This window comes from Dermacentor variabilis, unplaced genomic scaffold (assembly GCF_050947875.1).
Source record: "Dermacentor variabilis isolate Ectoservices unplaced genomic scaffold, ASM5094787v1 scaffold_26, whole genome shotgun sequence".
Lineage (NCBI taxonomy): Eukaryota > Metazoa > Arthropoda > Arachnida > Ixodida > Ixodidae > Dermacentor > Dermacentor variabilis.
The window spans coordinates 778,824-795,818 of NW_027460434.1; the positions used below are offsets into that span (position 1 = coordinate 778,824).

At 47.2% G+C, this 16,995-nt stretch overlaps 1 protein-coding gene across 4 annotated transcripts in view; it reads left to right on the forward strand.

Annotated features, from left to right (window-relative positions):
- Positions 1-16,995, forward strand: part of Atg14 (autophagy related protein 14) — a 250,050-nt gene that overhangs the window by 155,865 nt on the left and 77,190 nt on the right. For all 4 annotated transcript variants that reach the window (XM_075678510.1, XM_075678509.1, XM_075678511.1 and 1 more), the window contains one exon: positions 12,323-12,493. In XM_075678510.1, the coding sequence (XP_075534625.1) occupies positions 12,323-12,493 (171 nt within the window). The remainder of the gene's footprint in view (positions 1-12,322; positions 12,494-16,995) is intronic.

Below are 16,995 nucleotides of genomic sequence, written 5' to 3' on the forward strand. Positions count from 1 at the left end.
GTGAAATGTGAGGTGGCCAAGGATTGTCTAGAGCACAAGAAAAAGATTTTGCAGTTGCGCATAATGCTAGCAGAGATGGGTGGAGCAGACAGTCACACGAGTATTTCTCAGTCGCATGCAAGCAACCAGCAACCTCGGTTTCTGTAAATCCGCACAACACAATCCCTCTGTTCAATGAAACCTGCGATGACTTGGATGCATATCTGAAGCGGCTTGAATGAGTAGCCACCAGACAGGGTTGGCCAAAAGAGAAGTGGGCTACAGCTCTCGGCCTATGTCTCAACGGTGAAGCGTTGCGAGTGTTTGGTCACTTGTCTCTGGAGGATTCTCTCGACTATGACAAGACCAAACTAGCATTGCTACACTGTTTCAGGTTTACGGCAGATGGCTACCACGAAAAATTTCGTCACAACAAGCCCCAAGATGGAGAGATTGGTAAGCAGTACGCTGCCAAACTGTTTAGCTTATTTGACCTATGGGTCGAACTCTCCAATGAAGAAAGACTTTTGATGTGGTTTGTGACTTAGTTCTTGCAAAGCGGTTCATGACTAATTGCCATAGCCAGTTAACGCTGTTCTTGCATGAAAGAAATTGCAGAACAGTTGAGACTGAGCAGTGGCATAGAGGTAGAGTATCTGCCTCGTGTGCAAGAAGACCTGGTTTGTATCCCGGTGCTGCGCAATTTTCCACCGGATTAAAAAAAAAAATCTGCTTGTTGATAAAATTGCGTAAACCGGCCTGGAATGCATCCTGATCCCGGTGAGCAGAACCGGTAACGCACTCCCTCACCACAGCAGGATTGTCCATCCTGGGGCAGCACTTGGACACAACCTCCTATATGAATACAACAATCAAACATAATCCTAATTCATGAGAAAGGGGATGCCAAAGACTCGAAAAATTATAGACCGATCAGCTTACTGTCCGTTGCCTACAAAGTATTTGCTAAGGTAATCGCAAATAGAATCAGGAACACCTTAGACTTCTGTCAATCAAAGGACCAGGCAGGATTCCGTAAAGGCTACTCAACAATAGACTATATTCACACTATGAATCAGGTGATAGAGAAATGTATGGAATATAACCAACCCTTGTATATAGCTTTCATTGATTACGAGAATGCATTTGATTCAGTCGAAACCTCAGCAGTCATGGAGGCATTACGAAATCAGGGTGTATTGACACGTTGCGATGGGTTAGGATCGTCACGTTGCAAAGCATGTGACGCGAGGAAGATGGAGGAGACGGTGCATGATGAGCAAACACAGAATTATATTAGACGGCACGTCAACACGAAGAATATCTTAAACTAGACCCACACATGCAAGGTTGTTCGTAGAAAAAAGTGTAGTCTCACGAGGTTGCAGTTAAGTCCGGAGTGGGGTGAGACGTAGAGTCCTTGAGGTGGAACACTCGCTCGTCGAGTGATGACCGGCGTGGAAGAGCAGACGCAACAGCACGGGGCAGGAAAAGGTGGACAGCCCACAGCTCCGTAGACGTGAACAGGCCACTCGGTCGCCCGGTCACCCGAACCTCGCGCGTAGAAGCGGTTTCCAAAAAGCCAGCAGGCTGACCTGAGGCCTCGTGCAAAGCAACGACCCGAGGCGCTCCTTGTCTCGATGACGGACGCTCGCTCTCCCGAACCTCGCGCGTAGATGCAGGTTCGAGGCTGCAGCAGGCCGTTCCAAGGTCTCGTGCCGTGCAACGATCCGAAGCGTTCCCTGTCCCGAAGACGGACGCCCGGTCAAGGGAACCTCACCAGTAGATGTGGGTTCCGTAGGCCCGGTGGCCCTAGTCGTGCCGGCGTTACAATGATCCCGGTTGCGCAAGCCTCATGCACTGCACGAGCCTCCCTTGTCTTTCTTTTCCTCTTGTTGAGGACGGCCGCAATGTCGTCTGCTCTTGCGCTCGGTACATTGTGCGTACTTCTTCACAATCACCCCCTACTTAAGAAAGTTCTTTCGTTCAAAGAACTTGAGGGTACTCGATATCTGCTGGTCCACCGTAGCACACGTGCACCACAAGAGTATTACCACTGCACCACAGTTCCGAGCACCGCACACTCGGCATGATGACAACATTAAGAAGTCACAACACCACGATAGAGGGGAAAAAAAATGCACAAAACTAACATGCCAGCAAATGTTGCTCGACCTTAAAGTTACAGCAGTTTGAAGTTCATGCTTTTGAAACACCATGTTTAAAACCCCATGAGAGAGCGATGCCAATAGATTCCCATCGGCTGCCGATTCTTTTCCTTCAAACGGTACGCATGATCATTTTTGGTGTCATCGTTGTGACAAGCAGCTGACGCTTTCGTTAATGGCGGTGATATAGGGGGTCGTTCCCCATACTTTTTCAGTAGATTTATGTGGAACAGTGTCGTCCTTGTCCCGAGGTCAATAACGTAATCGACGTCATTTCTCCTCTCAAGTACAGTAAATGGCCCTTTTCACGTAAGAATCAATTTGTTGTTGTCCGAAGGTAGCAGTAGCAAAACCTTGTCTCCAACAGCTAAATGACATGGTCTGGCCTTCCGGTCGTAGTGTTTCTTCTGTAAAAGTTTTGCTTTTTGAAGCTCCTTCTTGGCCAAACGACAAGTGTCTTCAAGACGCTTCCGTAGCTCAACTACATATCCGTATGAGGTTTTTGCATCATCATCAATATGATCACCTGTCCATAATTCTTTCAATATCGCCGTGGGTCCTCTGACATAATGGCCATACAACAAGTCGAAGGGTGAAAAACCCAGGCTTGACTGAGGGACTTCGCGATAAGCAAAAAGCAATGGTGCCAAGTACTGGTCCCATTTTTTCGGGCTCTCTTGACACATTCGTCTTATGATTTGTTTAAGGGTGCCGTTGAACCTCTGCACAAGGCCATTTGCCATCGGATGATATGGAGTTGTTGGCAACTGCGTAAAAGAGAGAAGCCGGCTTAGCTCCTTCATCAGGCGTGACGAGAATGATGTGCCTCTGTCGCTGATTATCTCCTGTGGGACTCCCACACGAGAGAACATCTCTAGAAGTGCCTCAGCTATTTTTTCTGTTTCAATGCTAGGCAGTGCTACAGCATCAGGATACCGCGTTGCCATATCGACCATTGTGAGAATGTACTTATTCCCTTTCTCTGACATGGGAGACAATGGTCCCACAATGTCAATGGCAACTCTCTTTTAAACGGGGTATCAATGACGGGAGTGTTTCCCCATAGTACTCGGCCTATTAAATGTTTGGGAAAAGTCCTCTGGCACGTATCGCACGATTTAACAAATCGGGTGATGTCTGATTGGAATCCGGGCCAGTAGAACTGTTCGCTCACACAGTCTGTGTTTTGCTTTATTCCTTGATGTCCTGCAAGGATCCCTTCATGAGCCATTTTCATCACAAAATGACGAAGGCTTCTGGGCACGACAAGCTATTCCATTTGTTTCTTTGACCGCAGTGTGTATTTTCAATAAAGAATTCCCTCCTTTACAAAGGACTGGACATCGGCGAACGTCGTCTTAATTTCTTGGTCCACTACTTCAAACCATTTACATAGACTGCTGTCCTCCCTTTGCTTGGTTCTCAAGTCTATCGGGCTGATGTCTAGGGGGTTTATAGCTGGTACTTGTAACGAATGCGAACTTGATCTTGGCTGTCTGGTTGTCGCCGCCACTTCCGACTTGTCCCTTTTCACTAGCAGCCGATGATAAAATGTCAGGAGAGATGGATTCATTGGTAGAACAGTTTCCACCTTCTGCTCTAAATGATTCATCCGCGGCACTCGGTGTATAAAGATGTCTTTTCCATTCATTGTCAGGATTGGAGGCATTCCGTACACCTTTCACATTTCCCAGGACAATATCATATAAAGGATTGTCCATGCATAAAACCCGAGTCTTGCCTGTGAAAAATGGTGACGCGATCTCCACGTTTGCTTCAGGTAGCTTCAACAATCTTCTGTCCAGAAAACAGACCGAGGAAATTTTTCCTGTCAGCTTACTGTCTGGTACGAGGAACGTTTTTACAATAATAGAGTCGCATCCTGTATCTCGAAAGACAGTAGCGGGATGTCCTTCAAGCACACCTTCGGCAGTAGGCATAGACTTTTTGTCTCCTTTATGCGTTTGCATTCTCCCATGTTCTGAACTTCTAGGAATTCGACGCAAGGTCTGCGTCTCTTCATTAACAGCCTTGGACACGTCTACTTGCTGCATCGAGCACGAAGCCTTCTCGGTACTGCTGGGTTTTTTGGGGCAGTAACCAGTCGTATGCCCAGAGCGGCGGCACTTTCCACAGAAAGATGTATTTGTATTTGGACCCTTCGTATTGGTCCAGCAATCAGCAGCTCTGTGACTGCGTTTACCACAAAGAAGGCAGCGTGGTCTTTCCTTCTCTTCTTGTCGCTCAGGAGTTCGAGCTTGACCTGGTGGCTTGCTAGGATCTCTCTCGTTTTTACCTTTGCCAAGGTTGACTAACCCTTGCGCCTCCAGGTAAGGATCAGTAGCTTCCGCTAGCTTGTCAAGTCCCTGACAGTTCCTCTCTCTCAAAAAGACTGCCAGTTTCTCATGGCAAATCATCAGGAACTGTTCTGAGACAATCTTGTCCCGCAGAGCATCGTATGTCCGGTCCGTATTGGCCATTTCTTTCCAGTGATCAAAATATCCCAATAGATGACCAGCAAACTGTTTACCAGTTTCGGAATTATCGGGTTTCGCCGAACGAAACTTCCTTCGGTAGCCTTCCTCCGTGAACCTGAAGCGTTGCAAAAGCGTCTGTTTTAGTGTCGCATAGTCCATGGCATGATCCGGTGCCATTGTGCCGACAACACTTGGAGCTATGCCTGTCAAACAGAGGCTCAGCGATAGGGCCCGTTTGTCTTGTGGCCAGCCCTGGCTCCTTGCGACGCGCTCAAATCGTTGAATGTATACATTCAACTCATCGCGTTCTTCGTTAAATGGTGGGATTAGTTTGTGCGGACTTTGGTAGCTCTCGGTAGCACCTGCGTGCACACTCTCTGTAAGCTGCCCAGTAGTCGTGCTACCTGCTGTCGCATCTAACTCCCTCAACTTTAACTTGAGCTCGAGCACTTCCCTTTCCGCCTTTAATCTAGCTAGCATTTCGGCATCAGCTTCTTTTGCTGCATTGCGTTCAGCCAGACATGCTTCACGCGCTTCTCTTTCGCATGCGCGCTCTTCGTCTACCCATTGTTTCAGTGCCGGGCCAGTCAACCCCAGTTCTTTTCCAATTGCCGTAAGCTTGTCTGTCTCCATCCTCACCCGTCAGACACGCATATGCAATGTGCTGCTCTTCTCGATAGCGTAAGAGCGGTCTTGTCGCGGACGCCAGATATGTGATGGGTTAGGATCGTCACATTGCAAAGCGTGTGACGCGAGGAAGATGGAGGAGACGCTGCATGATGAGCAAACACAGAATTATATTAGACGGCATGTCAACACGAAGAATATCTTAAACTAGACCCACACATACAAGGTTGTTCGTAGAAAAAAATGTAGTCTCACGAGGTTGCGGTTAAGTCCGGAGTGGGGTGAGACGTAGAGTCCTTGAGGTGGAACACTCGCTCGTAGAGTGATGACCGGCGTGGAAGAGCAGATGCAGCAGCATGGGGCAGGAAAAGGTGGACGGCCCACAGCTCCGTAGACGTGAACAGGCCACTCGGTTGCCCAGTCACCCGAACCTCGCGCGTAGAAGTGGTTTCCAAGATGCCGGCAGGCCGACCTGAGGCCTCGTGCAAAGTAACGACCCGATGCGCTCCTCGTCTCGATGACGAACGCTCGCTCTCCCGAACCTCGCGCGTAGATGCGGGTTCGAGGCTGCAGCAGGCCGTTCCAAGGTCTCGTGCCGTGCAACGATCCGAAGCGTTCCCTGTCCCGAAGACGGACGCCCGGTCAAGTGAACCTCACCGGTAGATGTGGGTTCCGTAGGCCCGGTGGCCCTAGTCGTGCCGGCGTTCCAACGATCCCGGTTGCGCAAGCCTCATGCACTGCACGAGCCTCCCTTGTCTTTCTTTTCCTCTTGTTGAGGACGGCCGCAATCTCGTCTGCTCTTGCACTCTGTACATTGTGCATACTTCTTGACACACGTGTACTTGTTTGTCTTTATCATGTTTCACTGCCTAACAAATGTTATCGCACAGCGCAGGATGCGCCTGCATGTATCGGAAGTTTCTGGAATGTTATCCATGCTTCCATCCGCTGTCTGTGACCGAACCTTGTGTAATCTGATTGCATGTGTGTGCGACACAAATAATGTGGAACTTTGTGCAAGGCACGCGGCTCCCAGCAATTACTCTGGAACATTCGACGACTGATGTATAAAAGCCGACGCGCTTGACCCGCTGATCAGATTTTTGACCATCGCCGACTGTGTTCGCCGCTGTTGCCGTTCTTTGAGTGTAGCCTGTTTTTGAGGGCACAAGTTCGCCCAATAAAACGCTAGTTTCGTCTTTCCCAGTTTGGCTGCTTTGAGTATGTAAAAATACTGAAAGATATCTATAGCGGCTGCACAGCCACCGTAGTCCTCCATAAAGAAAGCAACAAAATCCCCATAAAGAAAGGCGTCAGGCAGGGAGATGCGATCTCTCCAATGTTATTCACAGCGTGCTTACAGGAGGTATTCAGAGACCTGGATTGGGAAAAATTGGGGATAAGAGTTAATGCAGAATACCTTAGTAACTTTCGATTCTCTGATGATATTGCCTTGCTTAGTAACTCAGGGGACCAATTGCAACGCATGCTCACTGACCTGGACAGTCAAAGCGGAAGGGTGGGTCTAAAAATTCTTCTGCAGGAAACTAAAGTAATGTTTAACAGTCTCGGAAGGGAGCAGCAGTTTACGATAGGTAGCGATGCACTGGAAGTCGTAAGGGAATACATCTACTTAGGCCATGTAGTGACCGCGGATCCGGATCATGAGAGTGAAATAATCAGAAGAATAAAAATTGGCTGGGGTGCATTTGGCAGGCATTCTTAGATCATGAACAGCAGGTTGCCATTATCCCTCGTGAGAAAAGTGTATAACAGCTGTGTCTTACCAGTACTCACGTACAAGGCAGAAGCCTGGAGGCTTACGAAAAGGGTTCTACTTAAATTGAGGATGACGCAACGAGCTATGCAAAAAAGAATGAGGGGTGTAACGTTAAGGGATAAGAAAAGAGCAGATTGGGTGAGGGAACAAATGCAAGTTAATGACATCTTAATTGAAATCGGGAAAAATAAATGGGCATGGGCAGGACATGTAATGAGGAGGAAAGATAACCGATGGTCATTAAGGGTTACAGACTGGATTCCAAGAGAAGAGAAGCGTAGCAGGGGGCGGCAGAAAGTTAGGTGGGCAGATGAGATTAAGAAGTTTGCAGGGAAAACATGGCGGCTATTAGTACATGACCGCTGTAGCTAGAGAAGTATGGGAGAGGCCTTTTCCCTGTAGTGGGCATCACCAGGCTGCTGATGATCATGATGGAGATGATCACAGAAACCATTGATCTTTTCTTGGAAGCACAGCAGCAAAACAATTTACTCACATTCGAGGAGAAGACAGAAGACCGCTACATGAGAGAGGACGAATCAAATGCAGAAAGAAACCAAATCAAGTACTTCCTTTGCAATAACAAGGGATACAAGCCTTCTGACTGTAAGGTGAACTTGAAGAAGCCTTACTGCGACTATTGTCAGCGGCCGGGACATGACTCGCAGGTCTGCCGGAAAAAAAGTGCGGCAAGTTCTGCTGCAGCCTGTTGTATGTCACAGAAAACAAAGTTAGAAAACAAGAATTCTCGTATGCTCTACATTGTAACAAACAGAGGGATGAAACAGACCTGCCGCTATAAACCTATGACATGCCACTGCAAAGTGGTGAACTTTTCAGCCTAGTAGTTTCCGTACTATGGGACACCAGCAGCAAGGCCATGATGGTGCGCCGTGCTCTCATACTCGATGCTGCTTTAACGGGCTCAACAGCAATAATGCTACTGGCAGATGGCCATAGTATCCAGGTCCCAGAAGCTCAAGCAAAAATTCATTTGCCATATTTTTCAGGCACCACGGTAGCTAAGTGCTTGGCAAGTCCTTTGCGCGATGTTATCTTTGGAAATGTCACTGGATCTCGTGAACCAACGAATCCAGACTGCAAGTGGAAGATGCCTTCAGGCTTTTCTACATCTCAAGCCAGGAACGCATCCGTTGATGAGATGAATCCGCGTTAGGTGGCTTCATCTGTTGTCTGGGCACAGACTGCCACGGGAGACCGGAAAGTAGGTCTCCTCTTTACAAGTGTCAAAATCTTTACATGGGTGTAGAGGAAAAGTTGGGAAGACGCTGTCAGGGGGAGAAACACAACTTGGACATTGTTTTACAACAAAGGCATCTTGTGTAGAAGTTGTCAGCTTTGTTTGGGTAAATCAGTGCAGCAAGCCGTGGTTCCAAAGTGTCTGCGAGCCCCTGTGCTATTTTTCGCACACAAAACCCCGATGGCCAGACACCAGGGCATCAAAAAGACAATGGACCGAGTCCTTGCATCTTTTTACTGGCCTGGAGTGCAAGAAGACGTCTGCCAATACATACGCTCATGCGATGTTTGCCAACAGACTATTCCTAAAGGAAGACTGGGCCAAGCATCATTGGGACGCATGCCACTGATATACACACCTTTCAAGCCAGTAGCTGTCGACATTATTGGCTTACTATCTCCTTTCTCATCTAAAGGAAACAAGTATATATTGATGCTGATGGATTTGTCCACAATATACCAGGAGGCTGTTCCTCTACCTTCCATTGACACAACCTCAATAGCCGAAGGATTGGTGGAAATGTTCTTTCAGATTGGCTTCCCCCAAGAGATTCTATGCAACGAAGCATTCTATTTGACCTCTACCAAGCAAGCAACCATTTTAATTAAGACAACACAGCAACCAATGACGAAATATAGGGAGTCATCTAATTTCAGCGAATAGCAAATGGTGTGTTTTCCTATTCACGCTCCGCACCGGCGATATCAACTGGCACAAGAATGCGTATTCACCGGCTTTTGGTGGCGCGCAGCTTCAGCTCAAGGGTGCCTGCCCCCTCTGCTCCAGCAAGTTTTATTTACACCTCCTTGGTCGTGATCGCAGCGGCGTGCACTACTCAGAAAGCTGGTTTTGGGAAAGGAGGCTTGCTCATGTGACGGATGCCGTGGTGTTTATGGCCCAAAATCACTCGCATGTGAAACACGCTTCTGAGCTGCGCTCTAAAAATTAGCGAGCCGCTTCACTACATCACCTTTCGTGCTACGCACCCTTCACGGCATGCCTTTGCCATGGCACGCCTTTGCCACATTGCTTTGAAGAACAGGGTAGACAAGTGGGAGGAAGAAGGCACAAGGCCGTTTTGCTACGCTCATTTTTGTGACGCGCACCCCACACAGCTTTCCTTCATTGCATCGCATCACTGGCTTTGGGTGCCTCTCTCCCATCTACTTTCTGCCCTCTCTCCGATTTCAAAGGGTTGGAACGGAGAGGGGCGACGAAGGCATGCTGTGTGGGGTGCGCAGAACAAAGGCAGATGTGGCGAAACGGCTTGTGGTGTTTTGTTGTTTTTTTTCCCGTAATTCTCACGTACCTTTTCTTTTTGGTACAGGCACCCAATAGCCAGATTTAATTGTTACAGTCAATGTCCGATTTCTCAGACACTCTAGGGGCTGCGAGAATGTCCGAAAAAGTTTATGCACGCTTCTTACTTCCTCAAAGGGCTGAAATTACCACAGGCATGTCCGAAAAAGCTCTGAAGGCCTGCCAGTACACGTATTAGGCATACTGGTGTTCGTAATCTGACTGTGGAGAGCAAGTGCACGCTTCTATAATTAAAGAAAAATTAAATTATGAGGTTTTATGTGCCAAAACCACATTCTGATTATGAGGTACGCCGTAGTGGAGGGCTCCGGAAATTTTGACCACCTTGGGTTCTTTAACGTGCACCTAAAGCTAAGCACACAGGTGTTTTTGCATTTTGCCCCCATCAAAATTCGGCCGCCATGGCCGGGAGTCGATCCCACGACCTCGTGCTCAGCAGCCTAACACCATAGTCACTGAGCAACCATGGTGGGTACGCTTGTATAATTAAAGAATACATAGTGCGTCCCGTGACAACGGCCCCTTCCCACTCATGGTTTGTTTCACCGCAATGCTTGGCATACGCTTCACCGCGTAACATTGCTATATTGAGGCGAAGCTGACTGAAACTGTATTATGCATCGAGCTGTGCCTTCAAGCTTCGAAGCCCGTGGCAAGGATTACAAAGGCGGAATCGGTGCCATTGCTGGCAGCGGTGAATTCTCTCAATGAAAAACATGGCACCGAACAGCAAGAAGCTTAGTAGCAAACGTCGAAGCAGTCAGGACTAGCATTGCCGCAGTGGTGGCTTCGGCTGCCAGTGGATCTGCGTGCGAGAACACTCGTTGGGGGCAGTAAGATAATCAAAATGAAGGCGGTGGTGGCTTTGATCAATGCTGTTTCAGACCTGCAGTCATGGCAAAAAGTCAGAAAAATCAGGTGGCAAAGGGTTCTTGCATCAAAAATTTCGGACATTCTTGTACATTGACTTTATGGGGTATGTAGTGGTACTGCGAAGCCGTCCGAATTATTGGGCGTGTTGGAAAAATCGGTCATTGAATGCACAGCCAATAATGAGGCATGGGAGCATCGTAGTAAGTGGTTTATTTTACCATAGAACATGCAGAAAAGTTTGGGATGTAGCAACTGCTCATTGTTACATCTAAGTATTGTTAAAACCAGTAATGCTATAAGTGGGTTTGACTGTACTTTCTTTCTGATTAATTAAAATGTTTGAATGTCTGCCCCTCGGCTATTCTTGTGCAACCTGGTTATGGCATTAATCGGTCACAACAGTGTCATTTTTTTGGGCACTTCAATATTGTTACAAGTGGTTCGGCTCCACTCTTATAAAAGATGCTCCACAATCCGAGATCAACTGCAAAGTTTGGTCGAAATCATGCATCATTTTCATGCATAGGGAAAATAGCAATGATTGCTAAGGGTTACTCTCTCTGACCTTGATCTCTCTAACTTTGGTCAGCGTGATGCAAATTGCGGAGGCACACTTCACCAGAAGTGAAGTGATGTTAGGGACTCTCTTGCAGGAGAGTGTGCAAGCTGGTGCAATGATAAGGTGCATTCAAAAATTTGTTGATGCCATTAATCAGAGGTTGCCGTGGCTGCAGAATTATGTTTTCACTTTTTGGTGATAATGCAGCTGCGCACTAAGTATATAAACCCTCGGGTAGTGAACTTTCCCTGATCTTTTGCAGTCATAATTTCAAAATATCTAGTCTGGCACAGAAACCTTTAGAGATAAGGGGTGAGAAACATGGAATTGACACCATGGCATGAATACACTTAAATGAATGTTTTGAGATGTCAATAGTTCATGTTAATGAAGGTTCACTGTGAAAAAAAAAATATTGGTGGTACTCACGCCCACCCTCTTTGTGGGGCGCCAAGACACTGTGTGTCTGAGGGGTACTCGCTTCAAATGAGTTTATTCAGACAATTTCCTGAAACAGGCCAAATCAGCACCAGCAAAGTTACTGAAAGTGAGTGATCTAAATGCAGTCTCTTGCTTGCCAAGTTTGTTTATGCTTTACATTGCATTTTTAGAGGTAAACCATTAATAAAGCGCATATGTATCCCACAAAAAGTATTTGTCTGGGGCAAGCTTTAAAAAAAATATACATTCGATTCCCATTGTCATGTCTGCGGGATTTTTTACCAATTTTGGAAGCTCACAGAATGGCAGGTAGGTTCTTACATATATATATATATATATATATATACGCTTATTTACTCTACATTTGGTACAAATGAAGTGTTATGCTGCCTCTTCTGTTCTAGCTAGCTTCCTTTCCTTGGACATGTTTTTCACTGCTCCGATGTATCCTACTACCAACTAGTAAGCAATCTGCTGCTAAGCTTAGCAGCAATGACCTTTATGACAAAGGTAATTGGACTCAGCATGGGGGCTTAGTTGCTATGAAGTTGTGCAACTGAGCTCGATGTTGAGGGTTTGATTTCGGCCACCTTTCGATGGCAGCAAAATGCAAAAAACACTACTGCTGCAGCAGCAGCAGCAGCAGCAGCAGCAGTATTTTGGAGGAGAGTCCACGTAGTGGACTCTCCTCCAAAATACTCCCCAGGGGGTCAATATTCCCACACTACAGTAGGCCTCATAATCAAATAGTCGTTTTGGCACGTAAAGCCCCAGAATTTAATTTTATTGTTCAAGGCATTTGGGTCAAGTTAAAGGCATTTGGCTTGCTCCCTGCAGCCAGTTTGGTGCACGAGACGAGAATGAAGACGACTTCCGCAACCTGGTGGCACGGCTCAACAGCAACGTGTTGCATCTGTGCGCATCCCAGGGCCTGGAACCACCCCTGCTCCGACCCAGGACTACACTGCGCAACCTCGCACTTCTGGTGCAGCATCAAGGCAACATCAGGTATGCATAATGCATTGTAGAAAATTTCAACTCTCTCACATTCCCTGATCACTGAAGGTGCCCTTAAATACTTTTGCGGCACGATCCTGCAAATCCAACAAATATTTCTTGGTTGTATGACAATCCTGTGCCAGAGAGAAGGAAACAGTTTCTCCTCATGCCTTTACCATTTATTTATTAAAGCAAAGCTTTCTTCGTCTACTGTCTCCTAGGTCGGTTGGTTTTATCTATCTGTCGGTCAGTTGCCAGTCGGGTTCTTGCCAAGTAGACTCCTGCTACTTGAAGAATTTGGGGGAAGGTTCATTACTCGGGGAAGAAAAGTTGACATATTTTTGTAATAATCGAAATTTCATAGCACTATGTAGAGTGTGACGGCATGGAGCAGAGGCAAAAACCGGGCTTCTAATCTGAAGGTTGTAAGTACAAATCCTTGTCCAGTCAACTACATTTTCACACGTAGTGGCGTGTGACACCGGCAAAAAAAAAAAAATTGCGAAGAGCCAGTGGTGGTTCTTACTAGTCCAGGTGCAACCAAATTAGGAAGGCCCACTAAGCATCAACAAAGACAATCCCTCATGAGAACAGGAATTGGCCTCCCTTGTGCAGTATTCAGCCACTACCTCCCTCATGACTCTTGCAATTAACCCATGGCTCTCAGTCCCTAGCGGCTGCGGGAGCACCTGGCTGAGACGGCGGTCAGACCTGCGACGCAGCAGAGGGTGCTAAGAATCTTTGGATCCAGACAGGCCACCATTGGAAACTGAACCTGGCAACATTTAAAGGGACACTAAAGGTTACTATTAAGTCAACGTGGACTGTTGAAATACCATCACAGAAACCTCGAAACGCTTGTTTCGTGCCAAGGAGAGACTTATTTTAAGAGAAAATGCGTTCTGAAGCGTCCGCGTACCTCTAGCGCAGTTCAAATCGCCCGCCCTCCTATCGAGGAGTACTGACATCATGGTCTCATAGTGACGTTGCGCCATCGGTGAGTAGAACGGCGACCGCAGACGGCGCTACGGCTTTTCTGCGCAAAACGCGAACGTGCGGCCAGAAACAGAGCCAAGACAGAGCCGACAGCAGAGCGAAAGCGGGAGTATGGTGGCTAGCGGAAGGAGAAACGAATTACGTCCCACATTACGTCCCACGGCACACGGAGAGTCCGTTTTCGTTAAAATATAGGCTGCGGCGAGCTCGCAGCGTGGTCGGCGTGGTCTATGAGAAGCGACGAGCCTTTTCGCACTCGCAACAGGGCATAAAAATGTGCGAATCGACGCAAAACTCGGCCTAGAAACGTGCTTCGCCACAGCCAGGGCTCAATACGACCCAAGCTGGCACGACCCAGATGTCGTTTCCCGCACCGCCACCAGGCGCCGCTACTATACCTCAAACTCCAGCGCAAGACGCCCATAAGCTGGTTCTTCATTTTATGACGCTAACTTCGACGCTCGTCGCAATGGACCCTGACACCGACAGATTGGCTCGCGATGGTGCGCTCAACTTCAGCGATTTGAGCACCGACGAGCGCGACCTGCTGCTGAGGGCTCGCACTGCCGGCGTCGTTGCGTACTACGACGGCGGCCTCGACACCGGCTCTCCGGAGCGGGAAAGCAACGAGGGCTTCCCACGACATCACATGGACGTGGCATTCTCGCTGCTTGTTCCAAATGAAAGTTTCGCGAGCCAGCAGAACCCTCACAGCACGACGCGATAACGAAACTACTGAAACTCCAAAGCGTGCGCGGCGCAGAGTCGAGCGAAAACGAAACCTTTCGAACACCCATGTTACTGAAGGGTAGCGTCAAAATGTTATTTTTTCTTAGAATCGAATAGACGTAAACAAGTAGCATTTTTTTCCGTCTTATAATCGAATGAAATGATATTTTTAATACGAGTAGTTGAGTATTAGTAACACAAATTATGAGGAGTCCTTTCGTCATCGGGCTAGTACCGGAATGTCGCTGGGGGGTCTCAAATCGTGTCATGCATTTACCTCAATTTCTCGGTTACTAAAGCTCTGTTCGCGATTATATTGACGCCTTAGACGTTCTTGAACATTGCTCTACCACTTTAACTTGAGTTTCTGGTAACCTTTAGTGTCCCTTTAACATGCAAACTCTCTGGAGTGAGGCTAGGTTAGCAGGGTTCTTTGAGAAATTATCAGGCATTGCCTGGGAAAATATTGGCCTTAGTGAGGTTAGAAGAACTGGTGAGGCATGTATAGTGCTGACTAATGGCCATGTCTTCTGCTACAGAGTTATTCTAAATAAGAGAGAATACAGGGTAGCACTCCTAATTCAAAAACGCATAGCGGGCAACATTGATGAACCAATGACATTTTTGAGAGGGTAGCAGTTGTAATGAAACTAAATGGGAGATAGATTAAAGGTAGCAAAAGCCTACACTCTAACTTCCAGTCACGATGATGAAGAAATAGAACAGTTTTATTAAGGTGTTGAATTAGCGATGAGGAAGGTGTGAGTTCAGTATACTGTAGTCATGAGCGACTTCAGCGTATAAGGGGGGGAGGAAAGCAAGCTGGTGAACAAGCAATTAGCAACTACTGCATCAATTCTAGGAACACTAGAGGAGAGATGTTGGTAGAATTTGCAGAAAGGAAGAGGCTCCGAATAATGAATACTTTCTTCAGGAAGCGCAGTAATGGGAAGTGGACCTGGAAAAGCCCTAATGGAGAAACAAGAAATGACATATATTTCATAATTTTTGCCGATTCCAGCATAGTGCAAGATGCAGAAGTGTTGGGCAGAGTAAATGACGGTGATCATGGGTTAGTGAGGTCTAGGATCACTCTCAGTTTGAGGAAAGAAAGGGCAAAATTATTCAAGAAAGAACAGGCCAACCTAGATGTAGTTAGGCTATAAGCAGATGAATCAAGGCTGCTGCTCGCAAACAAATATGCAGCTTTTGAACAGGAAGATGAAGGCAACATGGAGGTAGTGAATGAAACAGTAACTAGGCTGATTTCAGAAGCAGCAATTGAAGTGGGAGGTAAGGCACCTAGGCAGCTAGTTGGTAAGCTGTCCCAACTAACAGAGGACCTAATAAAGCAACGACAAAGCATGAAAGTCTGTAATCAAGAGATCAGATAGAATTCACGGAACTGTCTAAACTGATCAAGAACAACAAAGTAAGGGACAGTCGAAATTTATAATATGGGAAAGATTGAGAAAGCAGTAAGAAATGGCGTGAAATCATTGAGAAGCGTGAAATTAGTGAGAAAAAACTTGGCATAGGACAAGGCAAGGTGTAATGCACTGGAAGATAACCAGGTAATGTCATCAGGGTAATGTCATCAGTAATTTCGATGATATACTAAAAGCAGGGGAAGAATCCTATACTGACCCCCCCATTGGGCTGTCTGCATCAGCAGGCGTTTGGTGTGTTGCTACATCACGTACCCCAGCACACGAGGGTTGGACCCTCTCGCGTCTAACCATTTGCAGTTCAGCTGTGTCTGGGGAAAGGGGGATTCTGGGGGTTGAGCTGATGCCGGGTGTTTGGACTGTTAAGGCCTCCTCGTGGAGGCAACACACCTATTTAGCCCTATGCTTCACGTAGACGGCACCTCTGAACTGACCCATCTGGAGGAAATCGGCAGTCGCCTTTTCCTATCCCCTTCTTCAATCTTTTTTTCTTTCTCTCCGACTTTTCCATCTTTCCTTTCTTCTATTCTCTTGCTGTAACTTCCGTCTTCCGGTCAGCAAGGGTTAACCATGAGTAATGTATCCAGCTTAGGGTTATAGGTTATAGTGTCACATGGTAGTGACGGTTAAGAAGGCAGCAAAACTGTGGTTAATGAAATGAGCATTTTATTGGGCGAACTTGTGCCCTCAAAAACAGGCTACACTCAAAGAACAACGGTAGCGGCGAACACACTCGGCTATCGTCGAAAATCTGATAAGTGGGTCAAGCGCGTCGGCTTTTGTACAATAGTCGTCGAATGTTCCAGACTAATCGCCGGGACCCGCGTGTCTTCCACAAAGTTGTACACCATTCGCGTCACGTGATGAAATCAGATAACACAGGGTTCGGCGACAACAGACAGTGGATAAAAGCATCAACAACATTCCAGAAGCTTCTGGTACATGCAGTAGGCACACGCCAAGTAGGCAGTACAGTAGGCACACATGCCAAGGAATCTGCGCACTGCCTTCTTGTCGATGGGTTGCGGGAACTGTGCGATGGCAGCAGTCTTTTGCGGGTCTGGGCAGACACCAGATTTGCTGATTACGTGGCCTAGGAACAGAAGCTCATTGTAAGCAAAGTGGCACTTTTCCGACTTCAGAGTGAGCCCTGATGACTTGATGGCCTCTAATACTGTCGCAGGCCACCAGAGGTGATCGTCCAAATTTCCGGCGAAGGCGACGACGTCATCCAAGTAAACAAGACACGTCTGCCACTTCAATCCTGCTAACACCGTGTCCTTAACGCGCTGAAATGTTGTAGGCGTCGAGCATAGTCCGAATGGCATGACCTTGAAC